The sequence below is a fragment of the Daldinia loculata genome (genome assembly GCF_022478755.1).
Source record: "Daldinia loculata strain CBS 113971 unplaced genomic scaffold F4817scaffold_1, whole genome shotgun sequence".
Classification (NCBI taxonomy): Eukaryota; Fungi; Ascomycota; class Sordariomycetes; order Xylariales; family Hypoxylaceae; genus Daldinia; species Daldinia loculata.
The window spans coordinates 467,397-489,311 of record NW_026054855.1 but is presented as its reverse complement, the minus strand read 5'-3'; the positions used below and the strand labels follow the sequence as shown (position 1 = coordinate 489,311).

General features: G+C 48.2%; 4 protein-coding genes across 4 annotated transcripts; 2 read left to right on the top strand and 2 right to left on the bottom strand.

The window, feature by feature from the left end:
- The first annotated feature begins 6,535 nt into the window (after positions 1-6,535).
- Positions 6,536-10,056, top strand: F4817DRAFT_363062 (plasma-membrane proton-e). The gene is made up of 4 exons (XM_049306601.1): positions 6,536-7,271; positions 7,326-7,405; positions 7,459-9,826; positions 9,885-10,056. Exons 1-4 carry the CDS (start codon positions 6,986-6,988, stop codon positions 9,929-9,931), a joined length of 2,781 nt encoding a protein of 926 aa, XP_049163868.1. The 5' UTR covers positions 6,536-6,985; the 3' UTR covers positions 9,932-10,056.
- Positions 10,057-10,514: 458 nt separating this feature from the next.
- F4817DRAFT_322204 (uncharacterized protein) lies at positions 10,515-13,610 on the top strand. The gene is made up of 6 exons (XM_049301371.1): positions 10,515-10,664; positions 10,893-11,040; positions 11,406-11,768; positions 11,825-11,882; positions 11,970-12,256; positions 12,330-13,610. The coding sequence occupies exons 2-6, from the start codon at positions 11,007-11,009 to the stop codon at positions 13,079-13,081; spliced, it is 1,494 nt and encodes a 497-aa protein (XP_049163867.1). The 5' UTR covers positions 10,515-10,664; positions 10,893-11,006; the 3' UTR covers positions 13,082-13,610.
- Positions 13,611-14,009: 399 nt separating this feature from the next.
- On the bottom strand, positions 14,010-16,705 carry F4817DRAFT_322202 (uncharacterized protein). Its single transcript, XM_049301370.1, has 3 exons — positions 16,169-16,705; positions 15,733-15,945; positions 14,010-15,664 (listed from the first exon to the last, which is right to left on the bottom strand). Exons 1-3 carry the CDS (start codon positions 16,545-16,547, stop codon positions 14,466-14,468), a joined length of 1,791 nt encoding a protein of 596 aa, XP_049163866.1. The 5' UTR covers positions 16,548-16,705; the 3' UTR covers positions 14,010-14,465.
- A 120-nt stretch (positions 16,706-16,825) lies between these two features.
- On the bottom strand, positions 16,826-20,896 carry F4817DRAFT_322200 (NIC-domain-containing protein). The gene is made up of 2 exons (XM_049301369.1): positions 17,680-20,896; positions 16,826-17,617 (listed from the first exon to the last, which is right to left on the bottom strand). The coding sequence occupies exons 1-2, from the start codon at positions 20,722-20,724 to the stop codon at positions 17,297-17,299; spliced, it is 3,366 nt and encodes a 1,121-aa protein (XP_049163865.1). The 5' UTR covers positions 20,725-20,896; the 3' UTR covers positions 16,826-17,296.
- Between the last annotated feature and the right edge of the window lie 1,019 nt (positions 20,897-21,915).

Here is a 21,915-nt window from a genome sequence, read left to right as displayed (position 1 = left end):
GTCGTAGCGTTGGTATGGTTGTATCTTATTAGTAGATTGGGAGAGATACTAGATTCTCGACTGTATGAATATCCGGTTTAAAATACTACGGGAGAATGTGAGGATTATATATACCCTGTGATGTTTGAGCTTGTTGATTCGATTTAGTAGAAGAGATAACTAGGCTAAATACTATAGTTAACCTACTACCTGAACATTAGTCGGTATGATTTTTCTATTATTATTCTCACCCCGAGGCAGCGAGTTTTCTGCAAGCCAATACTGGGTTTCCTTCAACCACTAAATGTTTATTGCTAATATGATCTAATATAATATCTTGATAGGTTAGGTAGCTAGCGTAGAAGGTTTCGATCACTACATATATCAATATCAATATGCCAGTAGCAGACAACTCGTGATCACCATATGCCAAGGATGAAAATGGGCGATCTTGGAATGAAGTGAAAAAGAGACCCAAGCACCGATCTCAACCCCAAATCCATTCCTTACCTCGATCTGCCAATTCGGTGGTTTCACGGCTATTGGCTGGACGAGAGGAACATGTAGTCTTGGTATCGCTAGAAGAATGTACGAATCACTTCCACTTATCAAGCGTCGTGTCTCAGTATACGCCAAAAGGGGCCGTTCATTGACTGCGGTCGAGAACTATTATCCTAGTCCAAGCCCGTGTCTCCCTTTCAGAAACGCCTTGCAGTATTCATCATCAACACCACAGTGCTCGAAGTTATACATTAAGAACGTTGAGTGTATTGATACTTCTGACCAGACATTCAGACGCTTGGACGTATTATCTGATACTAGCTAACAGAATTACGACGTCCACGAACAAACATTAAACAGTTCAAGTGACACGGACCGGTCTCATGTAGTTACACCACGGTCCATTATTATACCGGACTCTTCTACATTTGGGCTCACGCTGTTGCATGCATACCAAAGCACCGCATAGAAGCCTTCGGTGGGGGGAAACGGGCCGGTGCATTGGTGACGTCGCTTTGGGTATCGAATATGCGAGTCGTTATTGCTTACCTCCCTACCAACCCATCATCATCATCATCGGGTACCATCGCGTTGCATCTATACGTCGTAGGGCAAAAAAAAAACAAAAACAAAGTGACATTGTCAAACCTTCTAGGTTAACTATACCGCCGCGCGAGAACTTTCCCGCGTTTAGTAAAGGAGGTGTGTAGTAGTGCAAAGGTTGTATTTCGGCTTATACGCCAGGCACATACGTCATAAGGAGGCATGAGCGGTCAAGCACCAAAACTTACCGCAACCGCAACCGCGCATCGTCATCACCGCCGTCGTTACGGCGGGGCCCACTTCGCTTCAGTCGCAAAACTGTCCCACCGCGCCTTATCCGCTGACGAAGAACCGCTATGTAGGTAGGTGCGCAACGCGCAATCGTGGCGGTGGTCGTTGTTACACCGAGCCGTGCATGGGCAAAGTGCGTGCAAAGTTCCCATACCCATACCCATAACGAAACCCCATGGTTCTGGAGTTTGGGGGTGGGTGGGTGGTGGTGGAGGAAACGAGGGATGAATACACGCGGTCTAAAAAGACACGGGCCAATTCTGGGTAAAGAACCGAATTGTGACCCCCTGCCGAGCCCGAGACGGCCCATAATGTATTCCCCTACCAATTAAAATTGGTCAACGGCGAATCGGATGGGCCGCCCTTCTTCGTTTACCTGTCTCCGGCTCTTGAGACATTTTTGGGTTGAACGGGTCTTGGCTTCTGGCGCGGTTATGCTGGCTTCTGGCGACAGGCTGATGGGATCGACCAGCTCGACCAGCTTGCCCAGCTTTTGCCTAGCACGCCTCGAAGTGAGGCTCCTGGTAATTTCTTGCATTTTCCTCATCTTCTATTTACGCGGCATGTTTATTTTAGGTTCTGACCTCCTCCCTCGGTGTCTAAATATCGCAAACGTTTTATTATTATTATCGTAGCTTGGCTTTGTACGTTTCTGTACGTGTTCTGCGTATTTCCAACTATTTATTGCTTTAATTGCGATAGAGCGACCCTGCCAAGAAAGTCGACGATAGAAAAAGGCCCTGCAGTCCCCGATAGAGAGGAAGATCGTCGTGCTTCGATCTTGGCTACCAAGTTTACACAGCTGACATTGGCAATGCAGAGGGATGGCGAACCCTCGATGTGAATACTAACAGAGCCAAGCTTCCGGTCCAACTGATTTATTTGTTTAAAATATTGCATTTCCTAACGACCAGAGAAGGCCTTAGGGGTAGCTTGTGGCATCTTTGTCGTCTCTTGGCATGACGCGCAAATATACGTGCCAAGAAGGACTTGTCTGATGAGGTCTGCTCTATCGAATAACAGTTAAACAGATAGATACGAATATTTGGGCTTACCAGGACGCTAGGTAGAATATGTATGTATTTTTGTATGTACATACTTACATATGTATGCCTACATACATTTGATCATGTTAGATGTCTGCCACGATTGCTTCAAGTTTGGTTCTACGCATGGATGTACATATTGTACGACGGTAGCGTCGGTACGTGCCATACCCAAAAGTTTTGGGGGCGGGCGTACGCTAGGAAGAAGCAATCACCTTGGCTGCGGAGAAATCGAGAACGATTAGATCTGCCATGACCTTCAGGGCTACTGGGCTGAAAGGGGGCTTTTAATTGTCGGGGATAGTATTAAGCTTTCTTGGTTGTTACATAGTACGTTGGCCTCGACTGTGTTTCCATGTACATGGACTTTGCTAAGGCAAATCGTCAACCGTAGCGGCGGCGAGATCAAAGTTCTTTTCTCGCGTACCCCGTTCGTTGAAAACGCGGTCACTCAAAATGTACTAGCTCGACAGCGTGGCAAGAAGCTATCTCCTTAACAACAAAGCTAAGGGCTCCACGTCTTAGATATATTCATGCTGAACTGACTAGAACCCTTCTAAGTTCTTGCATCGATAAATAGTTCGAGACGTTGCTCTATCAAAGACTTGACCTAGGTAATTGGCCGGGAAACCTTTGTAGTCGCAATTTTTCTAATGGGTCCAGGATGTACGGATTATGCTCCGTGTAAATCTCGCAGATAACATGAGTAATAAAAAAAAGACTCACCAAAACCAATGGCGACTAGGTTGGTTAAATGAGTGAGGCATATTCATGATAATATTCCGCAAACGACAACATGTTGACCGCGTATGTATGAAGAAGAACAGTTATATCGAATTGTTTCAAGTTCCATCAGCGAGTAACTAAGCTTTTTGTAGCCGGGTTTCATGGTAACTTGCGTGCATTAAACCCTTGCTTCGACAGCGCATAGCGTCTCTGGCGTTTGTTATTTCGTAGAATCCCATGTGGCACAAGAAATTCTTGCAGCATCTGATTCGTACAATATGGATGATAAGGCATGTACATGGATATTGTACGTATTTAGACTAGGCGCGGCTCCAATAGGGGTTGAGAAATAGGAGACGTAAGTAACGCCTCGCATAAAGCAGTGGACGAAACGAGCTTTACGAGGCTAGATTCTTCTTCTATTGCGTAAGCCGCTACTTCGTACAGCGCCAACGCCAACGCGAGCGCGAGCGATTGTCGGCTGCTCGGAGACACGACGGGCATTGTCAAATATCGGAAGTCAGGTACATGTTGGGAAAGGGTCTCCCCGTAGCGGATAGGCTTAAGGAGCCCTGGGAGCCCTGGGAGACCAAGCTATTCTCACCTCGGCAGACCGTAAACAAACCAGAAATTGCTCCTTGGGGGAGAGGAACCACATAATGTCCGAATAAAAGCCATTGGACCACTGACAAGGAGTTAAAGCGTGGGCCGCCAAATGGGAAAATCTTTTAGCGACACGAGCGGCTCGATCCTCGGATCCTCCCAGTATCATTCTACGGGATCCTTACTGTACTACCTAGCCCCCATGTGGCCCGGCTATCCTGAATCCAGAAGCCCGCAAACGGCGAGGCGGACGCCCATTAGCGTAATCACGCACTCCAGACGGGCACACCCCAGTCGTACGAATCCCGATTTTCGAGATTACCTTTTGTCGTCAACCTGATTGGCGAAATTACCTTACTAAGGTTCCAGATTTGTATGCATATTGTAGGTCCTGATATTAGGAGGTTATTACTGCCCACGCGACTACTTGTCTTGCAGTGAGCGATTTGTAGGTCAGATTCATTTACGAGTTTTTTTTTTATGAGTAGACGACGCATATGATGAAGGTGAAACCGCGCGATAATATTGGCTAGGCCGGTGCATTACGATGAGCCTTTGCGCAAATATGAAGCAGACGGCTGCTTTCGAGATGGCGAAGATGCCGATGACCGAAAAAAGGCCATGTGCGATTTCTGAAATCTAGCTGTTTCGCCTTAGACTTGGGCTTAGAGACCTATATGGCGCAAAGGCCATCCGACCTTATTAAGGTTGACTTATTGTCGATGAACCCGAGACTAAGCACTCCGTATATACGAAGGGGCAAAGAGCGGATATCGGATGTAGAATTGACGGTGGCCACAAGAACTACAAGCGGCAAGCGTTGTGGAGTTACGGCCATACCGAACGAATACCCATCCGAGAAATTGCGGCAGACAAAGGGTGCTTTCTCCTTTCACCGAGCTTGCTTTCCCGGAGCATGTCGGTGAAAGCCTTGCCGCGGGAGTAGAGGGAGAAAATTTAGTTGCGAGAGTGACATGTCCACCCATGTGGTCTGTGACCTGTAGCTGGGGTACGTGTCTGTAGTGTAGGTCTGGGAAAATGCGGGATTGGTCCCCCATGGGCATTATGACGTATGAAAGTAAGCCACACACGCCAGACAAGCCGTCTGAAATTATAGGAATTGCTATCATCATCCAGCGCCGGGTTCAATTAATCCACGCCGCGAGCATTCGACGGGTCGCGTTCCCCTAGCTATGCCCCATTGCTATCGAAGCCCTGAAGCTAGCAAACCGAGAAATAAAGCCGCATTTGGCAGGTTACCGGCAGGCAGGTAGTACGTATAGTACTCCACGTTAAGAATGACGATTGTCGGTTGATAGGGATAGACTGGGCATTTCCCGGATCCCCCAATAGCGAACTGGGAGAGCTGTAAATAGTTACTGGCATGGTATGCTCTAATAAAACAACTCGATACATTTTGATCTTAGCAGGATCGACAGGACCAGGTGGGTTCCAGCGCCTTTCCGCATTCGAAAGCAGCCTCGCTCATCGTCTTGAATGGAAAATGGCTCATAATGCTGGTAAAGATAGCAGTACATATGTACCCTGGATTACCTATTATGTATGTACCGCGCATATGGCCTAGCGTCTGCTGCTTCGCAGTTTTGCAGATGGTGTGGTAGCATAGCACAGTAATGAGGCGCACTGACTCGCCATTCGACCGGCATTAATCGTACAACCTGGCACTGTGAGAGACTAACATTTTTAACATGAATCGACATGGAACATGGGTGGCCCTAGTTCGATGGCTAACAGCCCTCGCATAAGCCCATGGGTCCAGAGAGATAGACCGTGCTTCCCGAATGCAGAGAGCTTAAGGAATCTTGATTTACCTAGGATGAGCCTGAAAACCAGAAGAGAAAAACCAGAAGAGGAAAAAAAAAAAATCTCACCAAAATAATTAGACCAGAACTGTTCCCATGCCAACCGTCGCATGGAGATAGATGAATAGGTCCTGAAAATGTGTCAATTGGAAAGAAGAAATGCCTCTACAGCTCCAGAAGTTTTCTCTTTAGAGCTTTGACCGTAAATTGGTTGCGAAAAAGTCGGTGCGCGTGTTGTCATCATGGGCGAAATCGAGTTGTAAATTCCCGCAAGATCAGAAAGTTCATGGGGTGCTCCTGCTCTTTTGCTTTGGAGATGGGATGTGGAGTCGAAGCTGTTCAGGTACCGAAAGGTGGAGCATGCAGGGACCGAGTCACACTGTGACTTGTATGTACTTCCCTATCTGTAGTAGAGTTCGTGAGCTGTATACTTTACCTAAATCAGTAGTTAAAGAGGTACAGCTACAAAGGCCATCCACTTAGTATTGCGTGGGATGCATCGTACCTTCGGCCCCTGAGTACTAATGGCGCATAGAAGCAATTTCCCCATGGACAAGCGTAGTTAACCCAGCTACACATGCATCTAAATGTGAACTTCAATGTCAACAAACCTTAAGGTTAACAAGGTAAAGTATACATACACATATACATATGACAGGTAGAGACATCAGTGGTGTAAGAACTAAGTACCTTGGGTAACTGCTATAATTACATATGAGAGTTCATGTATCTACGCTACTTTGAGTTATTAAGATGCCATTGTTCCTTAAGTTTTGCGGCGCAACTAACACCTCGGCAATGAAGGTATTCTACAAAAAAATCACGCGTGCGTATGTACAAGCACGTACCTTAAATATTGAGTTCAGAGGAGTGATAGGTGGTATTCTGAATATCGCCCCGGCTTGGCCAATGGGGATCTATTAGACGTTAATAAGTGGACCCGGTGGAAACATGCAGAAGGCAAGTCCACACTGTGTTAGTCTGTACTGCTACTTCCATGTAGTGAGCCATTGGAAGCTTGGTCGACCAAGTGCCCCACTCTCGGAACTAGCTGCTCTCTCTTGTCACTCTGTTTCTCTCACCTTATAAAGAATTTGCTCTCCCACGTTGGACGCGTTTTCTCTTTTTTCCTTCCCATCACGTTGAAGACTTTCGGCTGCTCTGGCTTGTCAATTCCCCCCCAAGGTCGTCCGTGGTGCCTTCCCGCCAAATCTCCCCTCTCCCCTCCTGCGTGATTAGTCTGAACGTCGTCTACCTTACTCTCACGACAATCATACTTCACCAACAAAATAACATCGTCAATTTTTACCTACCTTTCAACCTAATCAGCATTCCAGTCGGATCCTATTGTCGCCTACACAGTTCGCCTATCCTGGACTAATAATAATAATTACCTGGACTCGGTCCTCAATCTCTATTTAATCTGGTTTGATATTGAGCATCGCTCGGCTGTCATAACCGAAGCTCGCCGTCATGGCCGAGTCAAACGCCGGCGCTCCGGCGCTTCACACCAACATCGAGTCGGGTAACTTCGACGAGAAGGAGGCTCAGCGCGCCCACGACCCTACTGTTGCCAAGCCCGCTAAGGGTGCGGAAGAAGAAGATGATGAGGACATTGATGCCTTGATCGAGGACCTCGAGTCGCAAGATGGCAACGCTTTCGACGAGGAGGAGGAAGAAGAAGGGCAAACTGCTGGTGCCGGTCGTGTTGTACCGGAGGAGATGCTCCAAACTGACACTCGTGTCGGTCTAACAGAGGGTAAGTTTTGCATTACGACGCAACTGCATGCGATATGAACTGACCTGAGTATAGCTGAGGTTATCAACCGCCGTCGAAAGTATGGTCTCAATCAGATGAAGGAGGAGAAGGAAAACCTTATTCTCAAGTTCTTGGTGAGTCTTCGCAACATTCTGTGCAACAACTGTCGTTTCCTAACCTGAAGTAGGGTTTCTTTATTGGTCCTATTCAATTCGTCATGGAGGCTGCTGCCGTCCTTGCTGCCGGTTTGGAAGATTGGGTCGACTTTGGTGTCATTTGCGCTCTACTACTCCTCAATGCCTGTGTTGGTTTCATTCAGGAATACCAGGCTGGTTCAATTGTCGATGAGCTGAAGAAGACTCTTGCCCTCAAGGCTGTCGTCCTCCGTGACGGAACTCTGAAGGAGGTTGAGGCTCCCCAAGTCGTCCCTGGTGATATCCTCCAAGTCGAAGAGGGTACCATTATTCCTGCTGATGGCCGAATCGTCACCGATGATGCCTTCCTCCAGGTCGACCAATCTGCTATTACTGGTGAATCTCTCGCTGTCGACAAGCACAAGGGCGACCAGTGCTTTGCTTCTTCAGCTGTCAAGCGTGGTGAGGCCTTCATGGTCGTTACCGCCACTGGTGACAACACTTTCGTCGGTCGTGCTGCTGCCCTTGTGAACCAGGCTTCTGCTGGTTCCGGTCACTTCACTGAGGTCCTCAACGGTATTGGAACTGTGTTGTTGATTCTCGTCGTCTTCACCCTTTTGGTTGTCTGGGTTTCTTCTTTCTACCGATCCAACCCCATCGTTGACATCCTCCGTTTCACCCTTGCCATTACTATTGTCGGTGTCCCCGTCGGTCTTCCGGCTGTTGTCACTACAACCATGGCTGTCGGTGCTGCTTACCTTGCCAAGAAGAAGGCCATCGTCCAGAAGCTTTCCGCCATCGAGTCCTTGGCCGGTGTTGAGATTCTCTGCTCTGACAAGACTGGTACTCTGACCAAGAACAAGCTCTCTCTGTCTGAGCCTTACACTGTCGCTGGTGTTGACCCCGAGGATCTCATGCTTACTGCCTGCCTCGCTGCCAGCCGCAAGAAGAAGGGTATTGACGCTATCGACAAGGCCTTCCTCAAGTCCCTGAAGTACTATCCTCGTGCCAAGAGTGTCCTCTCCAAGTACATTGTTAAGGAGTTCTTCCCCTTCGACCCTGTCTCAAAGAAGGTTACTGCTGTCGTCGAGTCCCCTCAAGGTGAACGCATTACCTGTGTCAAGGGTGCCCCTCTATTCGTTCTGAAGACTGTCGAGGAAGACCACCCCATCCCCGAGGAGATTGACCAGGCCTACAAGAACAAGGTTGCTGAGTTCGCTACCCGTGGTTTCCGTTCTCTTGGTGTTGCCCGCAAGCGTGGTGAGGGTGCCTGGGAAATCCTTGGTATAATGCCTTGCTCTGACCCCCCTCGTCACGATACTGCCCGTACTATCAACGAAGCCAAGCGCCTAGGTCTCTCCATCAAGATGCTTACTGGTGATGCCGTCGGTATCGCTCGTGAAACTTCCCGTCAACTCGGTCTTGGTACCAACGTCTACAATGCTGAGCGTCTTGGTCTTGGTGGCGGTGGTGACATGCCTGGCTCCGAGGTTTACGATTTCGTTGAGGCTGCTGATGGTTTTGCTGAGGTTTTCCCCCAACACAAGTACAATGTCGTCGAGATCCTCCAACAGCGTGGTTACCTTGTTGCCATGACTGGTGACGGTGTGAACGATGCTCCGTCATTGAAGAAGGCTGATACTGGTATTGCTGTCGAGGGTGCCTCCGACGCTGCCCGATCTGCTGCCGATATCGTCTTCCTTGCCCCCGGTCTAGGTGCCATCATTGACGCTCTCAAGACTTCCCGACAAATTTTCCACCGTATGTACGCCTACGTCGTCTACCGTATCGCCCTTTCTCTTCACTTGGAAATCTACCTCGGCCTGTGGATCGCAATCTTGAACCGCTCCCTCAATATTGAACTGGTTGTCTTCATTGCCATCTTCGCCGATGTTGCCACTCTAGCTATCGCCTACGACAATGCCCCCTACTCTATGAGCCCTGTCAAATGGAACCTGCCCAAGCTCTGGGGTATGTCCGTCCTCCTTGGTGTCGTTCTTGCCATCGGTACCTGGATCACTGTTACCACCATGTACGCTCAGGGCGAGAACGGTGGTATTGTCCAGAACAATGGTAACATGGATGAGGTTCTTTTCCTTGAGATTTCTCTTACTGAGAACTGGCTGATCTTCATTACCCGTGCTAATGGTCCCTTCTGGTCTTCTATCCCCTCGTGGCAGTTGACTGGTGCCATTCTCCTTGTCGATATCCTTGCAACCTGCTTCACCATCTGGGGTTTCTTCGAAAACGGAGCGTTGACTCACATTGTCGCCGTTGTCCGTATTTGGATCTTCTCCTTTGGTGTCTTCTGTATTATGGGTGGTGTTTACTACATCCTCCAGGACAGCGTTGGATTCGACAACCTCATGCACGGCAAGTCCCCCAAGGGCAGCCAAAAGCAGAGATCGCTCGAAGACTTCGGTAAGTTACACTTGATCACTCTTTGATTTCATGAACTCTTAACTAATATGCTTTATAGTCGTCTCTCTCCAACGTGTCTCTACCCAGCACGAAAAATCTCAATAGTTCGTCTCCCGATGAAACGGACGAACCGCTCCTTTTGCGGTGGTCGTCGGTCGGGAAGGCTCTTAATTGGTGTGACATACTCTTGCCTTGGGTTTATAAATTAGATATACTCCGCATAGGCTCAGTTGTTCACTTCATTTCCTTCTTGTAAGCTGAAATACCACGGCGTATAGGCCTTCGGTTACGTCATACCCATGTCTCTTAGACTTAATTACGTACGAATGAAAGAAATACAAACTATGTGACTATATCAACGTGAAACCTGGTGTTGTAGTTGTCGGACTCTCTTTAAATCTTTTGAAGTCATGAACGTTTTTAAGGAGCTAGTGGTTTTTGTGTGTAATAGCAAAGCATCCGTGAAAAAGTCTTGTCCAAAGTATGGTTAATTGTTATAAGCATGGTACCTCTATTTGCATGCTGCCCTACTGTCTAGTGTGGTATTAATCTTTAATAAATCGTTATAGTCGGTATTGCCTGCATCTTGATAGAGTATAGCGCCCCGACATAAGGGTACACCGCCATGCTGGTATCCTGTAGTTAAATGCTCTTATCTTATTCGTTCAAGTACCTAGTGCACTTTACCTGCACCTTGTATAGCATTTAAAAAGATCCCCGAATGCAGGCAATTACCTCTAGCTCTAGTTCCTTTTTGATGTCATAAATATCATAATTATTAAATTGTTTAGATGGGAGTTTAAGTTAGATGAACGTTTGTCCCTGAGATATTTCACAGGTTCGTTATCGCATTATACCGCCTAAATACTGCCGTCTGTTAGGTTTGTCAATCGCGTTGCTGCTTTCCACTTTCACCATCTGCAATGCACCAGTTTTTCTCTACAAGCCAACCACTTTCCTTTACAAATCGGCAACGTTCTTGTACAAATTAACAATTTCCTGAAAATCAGAAAATTCCCTTTACCGATTGACTATTCCCCTGTATAAACCAGTAACTCCTCTCTAGAAATCGGCAGTTTCTCCCTGCAAATTGCCAACTTATCTCCTAGGATCGCCGACCTGTTTCTTCACAACGTGTACTATATACACCCCCTAAACCACGTTTTAAACTACGACAAAAATGCCTCCTAGAGAGATTCCGGGATATTATTGGGGTAAGTTAGTTTATTTGCCTTTTGATAGCTAAAATGCTGGTGATATGTTGTGATTTGCTAGCCGCAATTCTGTCAAACTATCATAATATTTGGGACTACCTTACCTACCTACCTACCATCGTTCCTATAACATTGTTATTCCTTCCTATGGGTAATCCTATAATCATCTTATTCAGCTATATCCTCGATCCTATATCTACTTTCTTTACCTCCTCTATCTTCTCTACTTCTTCTATTTCCCCCACCTCCCCTTCTTCCTCTCTCGTTCCCATCGGCGATCCCAGAATTTCCCATCTATTGCTAAAGATTTCATAACTTCTTTCCTCCCATCAGTAACTCCATATCACTAACCTACTTCCCCATAGATAAGGACAAGAAGCGTTACTTCAAGATTGAACAGCGCAAGACGGCGCCGAGCAATGCAGCCTGGTCTTCTGATAGTGTCAAGAAGCGTAAGGTCGAGGACACAGAGGCTGCTGAGCACGCCCATCAGGTTGCGCTGAATAAGAAGCGCATCGTTCGTTCCGAGACCCTGGAGCACCCTCTCATCGGCGGCTTCCTTAACCGTGAGCTTGGCGTGCCTAGACGCGATCACATCGCAACTTCTTTTGCCCATGGCATAGTTGAGAAGGGCGCTGTTGAGTTCACCTGGGGCCGCGAGCATACCACGCTCACCCACATGGTCGTCACCAACAGAGGTCCCAAAGGACTATGTAAAGTCTACGCAAGTAAGTTCATGATATGAGCGTCGCCAGCAGCATAGACTAACTCTATAACTCCCAAGGTCCCGACGGAAGAGTATGTGATTCGGCCTATACCTTGAGAGACATCGAATCAGGCAGGTACGGAATAAGCTATGACCCCCTATGTTTTATATTCCTCTCTATCTTCTAGATTCATAGATATACTAATACAACCACCGGCAATAGAATAGGTTCACAGTTCCGTGCCCGGTTATATGACAGCCAGTTGAATGATGGACAAGTCCTTCGCCTAGAACCAGCGCATGAAATTGTGCCGTCGCCGATGGCAAGCATAGGTTATAGTAGCAAATATGATGCCACTGTTATTATCCCTCGCCAGTTCCAGAGGCTCGATCCTACCATCATTCGCCTCAACACGGATGTACACAATGTACTAGGCAATAGCCTCTTAACCCACCAGCTTGGCGCCAACCCCCTCCACCATATAAAGACCCGTCTCCCTTGGAGTACCAGTGAGTGGAGTGATTGGATTGCCTTTATTCGTAAACAACTGTAGACAGTATACTAACTAGACTTAACTATTAGACTTTTCTACATGCCGAGATCCGATAGAGGCTCTCTCGTTATGCATAGCTCCGTCCACCAGCCCCGACCTACTCTGCGTGATTGGCACAACTCACGGCCTAGTCTACTGCAACCCTTTCGGATACATGGCAGTGCCATTTCCCCTAGGCCACTTCAACTTCAAAGACCCCATGGGTCGACCTCCCACAGCCGATACCTTTGGCATCACCTTCAAAGCAGAGAACCCCAACATTCTCTTGTTCGGCGGTCGTCCTGGCCGCTTGTTCACCGGGGACCTGCGGTGCGAATATCCTCAATGGACCAACATCAAGGTCCGCGACACCATCACCCACGTCAAACAAGTCAGTGAGCACAAAGTCCTAGTTGCCGGCCTACGAAATATGCTCTCCGTCTTCGACACTCGCTACTGCGCATCCGAACACCTACATACGAAGCCCAAGGCCACCACCACCCCCTTCCTTCAGATCGCCGGCTTTAAGAACGGCCCATACCTCGATCTTGGGCTGGACGTGGACAGGGACTCGGGGGTCGTGGCAGCGGCCCATGATGATGGGAAGATGGCGCTGTACTCGGTGCACACGGGGCGTCGACTCCGCTGTGCGGATGTCGATGGGATTGTGGCGGGGAGCCCAATCCACTGTGTCCAGTGGGAGACGTTTGTTGGCGATAATACGCCGAGCTTGTTTGTGGGCGCGGACCACCGCGTCAGGGTTTACTCGTTTGGGGTTAAGGACCCTGACGCGGACGAGTAGGGTCTTGCACCTTACGATTTGTGTTGGTTTGTGTTGGTTTGTGTTGTGTTGCGGGTGTTGGTGCGGGTGCCTCGTAAGAGGAAATTGTTTCTTTGCCTGTTTGTGCGTTTGAAGACTATCACGGCATTGCATTGCATTGCACGGCGTTGGAAGGTGTTTGAATCGGTTGGCTTTGCTTCACTTGGCTATTTGCACGAGTAACGAATGATCGAATGAACGGAAAGGGGAAGAGGGACAGGAAGAATCTTTGCATTTTTGAAAGGGGGGGGGCATCTTGCACATCTAGCTTGGCTTGCGATTATTTGTTTATTTTTGAGGAGGATATACCCGATCTTTGTTGCGTTAGAACTCATACACAGTTGCTTTAGCACCGAGGAGTAGATAATAATTGATATTCTTGCTTGGCTTAAGTATTCACGCCTTTTTGCCTATTCGTGATTGTCTTTTATATATAAGGGAATGAGTGGTAGTGTCTAAGAGATATGTTGAAGATGGTGAAGACTTGTAGTGAGATAGATATATGGCTATGAACCTGCATCGTATATAAAGACGTAGTACTGTATATGCACGTAAGTCTACAAGTAGAGGAAACACCCCAACCCCTTGTTAACTTAGAACGCCCATCTGATCATCTGATAGACGGGTGGGGGATGTGGTTTATGCATGTATAGGCTTTAAGAAGTGATCCCCTATTCAGACTAGAAAGGGGAAACTAAAAGGGAAGAAACCCCAAGAAGAAAACAATGACAGGGAAATATAGGAAGATATTTCCTATTATTATTATTATTGCTTCATTCATTCTAGACAGGCTTTCGTTCTTTAAAAGGAGATACACATAGATATACACTCGTTTCTCATATTCTCCTTAGCAAACATTATACAGGTGGCTTACGAGGCTATGTCCAATATTTACTCTCATCTCTCGCCAGTGAAGGCTAGGCTCATAGACTAACTAATACGATATAGATTCATTTATACTCTTCATACTATAGCTCCTCAGGAGACAACGATGTTATCAAACACTATGTTATTACATTGAATACTGAGCCACGAGCTATATACATATACTCGCATTATATAGGTGGATAGATGAACAACTTCTTATACCCCCCATAACATTCTACCTTATACATCTCCTTGCCCAAAGACATCCCTTAGGCCTCTTCTATTAGTTCTGCCCAATCTACCGTTATGTAATTACAACTAAACCTTCTCGGGAATAGCAGGGTCCCGATACTTGCTGTACTATCCCCGTGAGAGGTAGTATATATAAACCCCTCTTTTACGTGTTGCGTATAGCATGGCCGGGCTAAACCTGTGCTAACTTTCTTATATAGGTTCATGTATATTGATATATATATAGATAATATATAGATATACCAAATTACCCACCGCTAAACTGGCCATCCGCCATATCCCTCGGGGCGCTAGTACATCTTTTGAGATTATACGTGCCCCTGAGACGGGGGAACGCCTTATCGAAAGGCTCGCCCAGCGTCCAGTTCTCGAATCTCCTCAGGTGACGTTCGAACACGGGGTTGATCAGCAATTCGTTACCGTCCGGGCTCTGGAGTAGCGTGTCTGTGGCCTCATACGGCCAGTTGAGGGAGATGGTGGTTGTGAACGGAATGAAAAAGTTATCGAATAGAAACTCTACGGGATTATACTCCTTTGCGAGCTTCTCCCGCATGTGTGGGAAGGGGAGATGGTCTATCCACGCCGGATGGGTAACTTGTAGCTGTGCCGGCGTGGGGAGCGCAAAAGAGGGTAAGAGGTCGTAGTTCTCTTGCGTAGGGCTGACTTGCCACCGCATGACGAGAAACATGTAGTAGAGCACAGCTACGCGCTCCGGAAGCCCGCTAATCCCTGGAAAGGCCGCCAATATGTCTGTAAAGACCTTGGAGAGTGGGTGAGAGAATACGCTATTGGCTGGGTTGAGTAGGGATGAGACGGAGGGATATCTCGGGCCGATTATGTCTCGCGTAGGAACGCCCTCTGCGGCCCGTTGACGTCTCTCTTGTAGGAACTCAAGAAGCAGGCTATCTAGAGGACAGGTCGACGGGCCGTTCTTGATAGGGGCCGAGTTACCAACCCAAGACGAGTCAACCGGTTGGAATACATTCCGCGGAGCGTACTCTATGCGACGCTGTTGGTGTTGGTGCGGTCCGCTGTTGACGGTCGCATGGTTCCGAGGGGGCGGGAGCAAGCCGACGTTCCAATCATGTTTCGTAGGAAGATGCTGACGTCCCGGTGTGTCTTGTGCCCCATTGACACCAGTCTGCATCTTATTCACACGATGCGAGGGATCAAGCAGAAAATCAAGCTTGAGCTGCTCACCAGCACCGAGATCTAAGTTATGAAATAGATCATGTCGTTGCTGGTTTAGCATTACCTGGGTAAAATGCGGACTTGGATGAGCCTGTGATTGTGATTGTGATTGTGCCTGGGATGGTGTGTCTGCTGCGGAAGGAGACGCAGCGCTCACGGGTGTCGAAGCATTGTAACTAGTAGGGGCCGAGGGCGAACGCTGCGCAGTCTGAGCTGGCGTGATAATAGGGGTAGGAGATGCGTAGGCTCCATCGACTAAAAGGAGAAGGTTAGTCCACCTACCATTTTTCAATAACATTATGTGCTTGACCAGACCGACTGACCTTGTTGGTTAGATAATATAGGTTGTATTAGGGATAAGACAGAGGCCAGCCGGCCTTTAATTTCGGCATTCTCAGCCTCGATAGCCTCCTTGGCCCGTATAGCGGCCTGAAGCTCTTGATATGGTTGTTGTGAAGTTAACTCGCGTATCCGCCTCTCGAGGGCCTCGATCTGATTCTTAGTGCGTTCGCGGATGGCCCGTTGCGCCTCCCGGTCTAAGGGAAGGAGGTAAGGTAGTTAGCAAGGGATATACATAAGAACATAGGATTACATTTAGAATAAGCTAACATCGGGATGTAACAATCAGAGAGAGTTATATATTTATACATCTGGGGCATAATTACGACAGCTTGGCTTACGAGGCTCGCTGGATTTACGACGAGATGATAGGATCTGGATATGGATCTGGGCAAAAGTCTTAAGGTGTGGATCTAATACCGTTTGCTCTCTTCTTGGCGAGCTGCTCTGGCGTTAAGTTTGCTACGCCCCTTGGGCTGGGACCGGTCCGGCGTTTCTTAGTTCGCTGATCTTCGAGATAACCCGAGACATGGTCGCGGCCCGCCTGGGAAGAGGCGTTCCCAGAATCGGAGGACTGACCATTCTCCTGGGAGGGGCCGGGTTTGTGGAGATGGCCGAAGATGTCGCGTTCGTTCCGATTATCCTCGGAAGGGCTACTGGCAGCTATGGGGTCGGTGGAGGAGGAAGCTCGATGATGTTTAGCGTTGGTGTTGGTGTTGGTATTGGTTTCGGTGTTGGTTTCGGTGTCGCGATCGACGAAGGTGGAGAAGGAAAAAGCTTCGTTAGCGGAAGGGTGCATATCACAAGTACTATGACATATGACATATGACAGTACTATTAGCAGTACTAATGTACAACTGAGATTTCCGTAGTAGTACGGTAATGTAACTGGAGTATCATGGCATTGGTACTGTAGATTGGGTAGGCGAAAGAAAGTGGGCGCAACGCTGGTGTCGGGAAAGCCCGATTTGGTTTGCGTCAATTGACTGGTCAAGATCGCCCTTCATGATTCAGTGACGCCAAGTCGGTCTACGTCGGCTGGTCGGTCTTAGCTAACCCACGAGTCAGGAAATAAGCCTCTATTTTAATTGGCTAAAGCTACGGATAGAGCTCTAGTGGGCCCACCTAATACAATGTAGCTACTAATAGTCTTCTTCTACTGCGAACCTTGACCTGCCACACCACACTTAAGTACCTCATGTAGTTTTAGCTATAGAATGCACTTCTAATGGTCGCCGACTACATAGTAGATGAAACCGTCTCTTGACAGGTACCTATATTTCAAGTGGAACTACTCTCAGCCCCATCACATAATACATTTGCATAAATATAGCCTGTCTAAGCTACCTACTATGTAGGTATGTAGATAGTAGCCCCTAGTGTAAACCACACCAACCATGATAAATGCGCTCGTCTCGTTTCTCGTCGAAAAGCACAAACCTATTACTTCGACTATGCGTGGACAAACTAAGGAATGCGTGCATACACATCCAAGCTATCCGCTTTATTTCCCCTCTTATTAGTCCTATTTTACACACTTGAACCCCATTAATCCGCCGAAGCTCGAGCAAGAGCTTCGTGCAGGTGCGGCGGGAACCTATATCTCAGCTGGCTTGTATAAGTCGTTAGATCTATGCTGATCTGCTTCAGGTTGTCACACATCATCCGTCGAGTGCCTTCGTTGCCGCTGAACTGCCCGCTCATGAGCCGCTCTCTCTGTTGGATGCAGCACGTAATAGTCCACATAAGTAGGTTCGGTACGTTGATGGCAACAGTCTGGGATAGTCCCGAAAAAGTTGCTGCGTAGTGTCGGATCCTAGTCGGATCGCCGTTAGCATCCAGAGGTAGGATCTCCAACGCCCGTATTTTCTGCGTCATTAATTAGTATTTAATCTATCCATAACGGGGCCGAGAATTAATAAAACACTTACATCTAACGTCTCAGGCCATTGGCCACCCTCGACCAAGCTCTTGATATCGCTCATTTGTAGGAGGATATGACACGCGATCCGGTTCTGCTCCTCGACTCTCGTATAGAACATGGCGTCCTTTTCGTACATCGACATCATCGTCATCGCGAGCTGGACGGGATCGTCGATAGACGCCAGACTCAAGCTGCTGCCAACTTGCGCCTCCGGGTCCTTGCCATCCGATCGAGGTTTAACTGGCATCAAACGCATAGGATCCTCGCCGATCTCTAGTGAGATAGCCTCGCTTAGCGCGCGACTCACTATAGTCACCACACTATCGTAGTCTCCAGCTAAATGATACAACAGCACTGCATCCGTTGTCCGCCCGTTATCGTCGGCGAACCGGGCTGCTTGTAACGTAACGGTCTTCACGAAATCATCTTCCTCCCGAAGACCGATGAGCGAGGCACGTTCTTCGACGAGACCTGTGATGCGGCGCCCATCCGGTCTAATATCGCCAATGAGTTTACTAAACTCTCTAGTCTCTAAGATAAGTTCTCGCAGAGCCGCATGGCAAAGTTCTGCTTGTTGCCGTCCTGCTTCGCCGCCTAGGTCTGCGTTGAGGCAGATCAGAGTTAGATAATCGACAGCCGAGGCAACGTCAGCGGCCCGGAAATCGCGTGTGTAGTATCCCAGCATCCGACCAAAGCTTAACTGTGGTCTGGAGCGAGTGTCGTGCGATAGAAGCGAGTCCGCCGTGGTCCAAGGGTCCGCAGGGCGTAAAAGACCATAGTATTCGAGGCCTATGGCGAAGTGGACAGCATCCACGTAAGAGAAAGTATACAAGTATGAGATAGCTTGCTCGAACATGCCCGAGAGGATCTGTAGGAAGAAAAACATGCCGAAAGTGCCATTGTCGTCCTCACTAGGGGACTTTGGAAAATGTTTGAGGCCGATATCCCGAATGCTTGCTCGTAGGTCCTGTAATCCGTACGACTCTGCAGCTACCTCGGTTGCCTTGTCATTCTCACGAGCGAGGTTGAATTGAAGCCATATCCAATCCTCAATCTCCGTGTTCAGGCCGTCAAGGCTGCGGTTGCTCACGTCGCAGCGTCCCACAATCTTATAACAAGCCATTCGGTACGGGTCGATAGAGTTCTCCGGTGCATTACGAACTCGTTGGTTATACTCGTTATTGCAGCGCTCTTGTAACTGGCGCCTTAATCGCCTATCGGGGCTACTAACATATTCGAGGAGGTATGATGCGAAGGTACGGTCAATACTCCGGAAAGTAGTCGACTGGGCCTTAACGTAATCAGCCGCCTCGGCAATCTTCCCAGACCGTAGCAGATAGAATACGATAGCCCAGACGAACTCGCCGTCGACTTGTTGAAGATCGACGTTGTCAGGTACGAGGTCTTTCCGCGAGTTTCGTAATCGAACATATGCCTTGATCTTGCTGATGACGTCCGGGCGACCTCCCAAATTCGCCTCTCTTGGGTATTTGGCGATGACGTTCTCGATCTCCTGGAAAAACTTCCTCTCTAAAAAGGCGTTCGCGCCATTAAGGATTCTTTTTCGCATTTCTATTGCTCCGGGGGACTTGTCGTTCACATCCAAGTATTTGTCCTTGAATTGGCGTTCTTTTGCCGTGGCATCACCCGCAAACGTCTCCGCTTCTGGATTTTCCCCGACGATAGTCATGGCAGCGTGATAAGCATCAACTAATTGCTGGGCATGTCTATCACCAGAACTTCCTGCCACCTGCGCAAGCTCGTGTAGAATAGGATAAGGCTGCTTCTCGAGTCGGCAAAGATTAAGTTGTCGAACCCGTTCTGCGAGGCGACCCTGCTTCTCTCTGAGAAATCGATCGTCGATCGAAGTGGCACCGTTTAGGGCACCTGGGCTTCCCGTCGCATCCTGGATATCCGTAAATTCGGGCTTGTGACTACCAATCTTGCTGGGAGTGCCAATGACCGACTTCTGAAGATTTGACCGCCCAAATGCGCTGGCCTTGATACCTGCTACCGAAGACCGCGCCGTCTTAGTTGTTCGTCGTGACCGACCAAAGCCCGCATGCGACTCTCTGTTGGTTGCTCCCGGAGGTCCTTCAACGGGACCATCGTCTCTAGTCTTAATGCCAAAGTGCTCGTAAATACGCTTCCTCTGCGCCTCCCACTCCATCGTAATGTTATCTTCAAGGAAATTATCGAAATCCCTAGCCGATCTCTCTAGACCGTCCGCGATCATACTAAGAGTCGTCTTCTTCTGTATATTCGAGAGATATGTATCGATGTCAACGTCCACGGCGGAGGTGGAAGTAGGGCGCTCGACGCGACCTCCGATCCGGACGTCGAAATCGTTCAACTCTCGAACCGCTGCTGCCGGCTCGACGCCAGACGCGGCCAGGATAAAGCGAGCTTTGTCATAAGCTAAATGATCCGCTCGCGGGCCTAACTTTCGAAGGCGCTGACGAAGGTCTCCAAGACCAAGCTGAAGGCTGGGAAGATCTTCGAGTGGTGATTGTTCGCTACCTTGCTTCTTGGCTTTCGAGAGCAAGCTGTCGAAGTACCCTGTCGTATTACCCTGGGGCAGCACGCTGGCATTTATCTGACTAACTCCAAGTATGGATGATAGTCCTTGAGATGGTCCTTGAGCTTGGTTGTTTGTAGACTGACCGAGACTAAAGCCACCAGTGGCGGGTTGGGTGGGCTGGGCGGTCGAGGTACCAAACATGCTTCCCGTTTGCTGCTGCTGGTTGCCAGTAGATAATCCAGTAGATAATCCAGTAAGGCCTCCTGCTGGAGGCTGTTGTTGATTTGAAGGGGCCGTAGTGAACCTATTAAATAGGCTGCTGGTTTGAATCGGTTGGGTTGCAGATGATGTACCGGCAGTATTTCCAAATGGCGATTGTTGTTGCTGTTGCTGTTGCTGCTGTTGCTGCGCAGGATTAGTAGCGGCACCAAATAACGAAGACGTCGGCCCGGAAGTAGAAGCTGTATTGGCCGTTTGGTTTACACCGTTTACACCGCCAGAGCCTAATGGCTTTCCGAACAACGAGGCCATCTTGAAATTAAAATGATAGGTCGGTCACTATTGAGAGATGGTCGGGTTGCTGCAATTGGCAGCTGAAAGAATGGACCCAATGAATGGGTTGGATGGTTGTCGATTTATTTAGAGCTCGGAATTTTATGGCAAGGCTGAAAAAAAACAATCAACAAGGCAAAAGACGTTGCGGGTAGCTTCTGCACGGGCCATGTACCACGCTAACTACGCGTCTTCCAAATGAGTACCTACCTAGTCACCTGCAAACCAACACAGCACCTACCCAACTAACCTAGCGCTGCGTACGCATAAATATCGGTATAAAGTCGGAAATCTACACTACTTTTTATACAATGTTAGCTTCTAAAGTATTAAACTTGTATTAACATCAATTTTCTAATAAAGGCTACACTATTTATGCCATATGCAATGATTCCGGGCACCACCATTTCAAAACATCTTCGGCTATCTCTGTACCACTCTCAGCGTTCTCAAACGGAGATACTGAGGAATTCCCATTGGTAAGTCATGTAGATCTGGAAGCAAGCATTCATCGCCGTCCAAGTCCCCGGCGTCATACGGCTTCCAATAAGCTTAGGTAATTCTTCCTTTCGTAAGCCTGATATATTAGGTTGGGTAGCTATATCGATCTCTCGAGTAGGCCTAGAACATGGAAGATCTCCTTCATATTTATACAAGCCGACTAACGCATGCACATCTCGCGAGAAAGGCTGCCCTCCACCAAGCGGGGCCAATAGGTCGGTACAGACAAGCTTCAACTTACATACAATACAGCACGGCGCTTTCAACCACATGACTTAAGCTAAACTGCAGCAAAAGCAGTATTCCTTCAACGGCCCATAAAGGCGTATTGCATACTTGCTGCAGCTGTATGTAATTAATATTCGGGCTTTGCAATGGAGACGAGAGAACACATCGGAAGTAGATCGCGCGGAGACCTGCGATTTATGTCGTGTTTGACGTGTAAGAGCTGGTGCGTGATGATATAGGATATAGGCAATGTGAAATTCTTGCTATGCTTACCATATCGACATGCAAGTTACTTCTTCGACGCTGGCCAGGACTCCCTGCCGTATGCGATGGTCCGAAGAGCATCGTGATAACTATGCTCCTCCAAACCCCCTATTCTCGCTTATCATATAAGGGACATTCTTCCCGCTCCCCTCTACATATACTTTCTAGACTTTAAAC

Excerpts from the sequence above, each read along its gene's own strand:
- F4817DRAFT_363062 (XM_049306601.1), top strand. The coding sequence starts at position 6,986 with ATGGCCGAGTCAAACGCCGGCGCTCCGGCGCTTCACACCAACATCGAG. Across the intron at positions 7,272-7,325 it reads TCGTGTCGGTCTAACAGAGG|CTGAGGTTATCAACCGCCGT; the intron begins GTAAGTTTTGCA and ends ACCTGAGTATAG. Across the intron at positions 7,406-7,458 it reads ACCTTATTCTCAAGTTCTTG|GGTTTCTTTATTGGTCCTAT; the intron begins GTGAGTCTTCGC and ends AACCTGAAGTAG.
- F4817DRAFT_322204 (XM_049301371.1), top strand. The coding sequence starts at position 11,007 with ATGCCTCCTAGAGAGATTCCGGGATATTATTGGG. Across the intron at positions 11,769-11,824 it reads ACTATGTAAAGTCTACGCAA|GTCCCGACGGAAGAGTATGT; the intron begins GTAAGTTCATGA and ends ATAACTCCCAAG. Across the intron at positions 12,257-12,329 it reads CCGTCTCCCTTGGAGTACCA|ACTTTTCTACATGCCGAGAT; the intron begins GTGAGTGGAGTG and ends CTTAACTATTAG.
- F4817DRAFT_322202 (XM_049301370.1), bottom strand. The coding sequence starts at position 16,547 with ATGCACCCTTCCGCTAACGAAGCTTTTTCCTTCTCCACCTTCGTCGAT. Across the intron at positions 15,946-16,168 it reads CGCCAAGAAGAGAGCAAACG|ACCGGGAGGCGCAACGGGCC; the intron begins GTATTAGATCCA and ends TCCTTCCCTTAG. Across the intron at positions 15,665-15,732 it reads TATATTATCTAACCAACAAG|TCGATGGAGCCTACGCATCT; the intron begins GTCAGTCGGTCT and ends TTCTCCTTTTAG.
- F4817DRAFT_322200 (XM_049301369.1), bottom strand. The coding sequence starts at position 20,724 with ATGGCCTCGTTGTTCGGAAAGCCATTAGGCTCTGGCGGTGTAAACGGT. Across the intron at positions 17,618-17,679 it reads AATGGCCTGAGACGTTAGAT|AAAATACGGGCGTTGGAGAT; the intron begins GTAAGTGTTTTA and ends TTAATGACGCAG.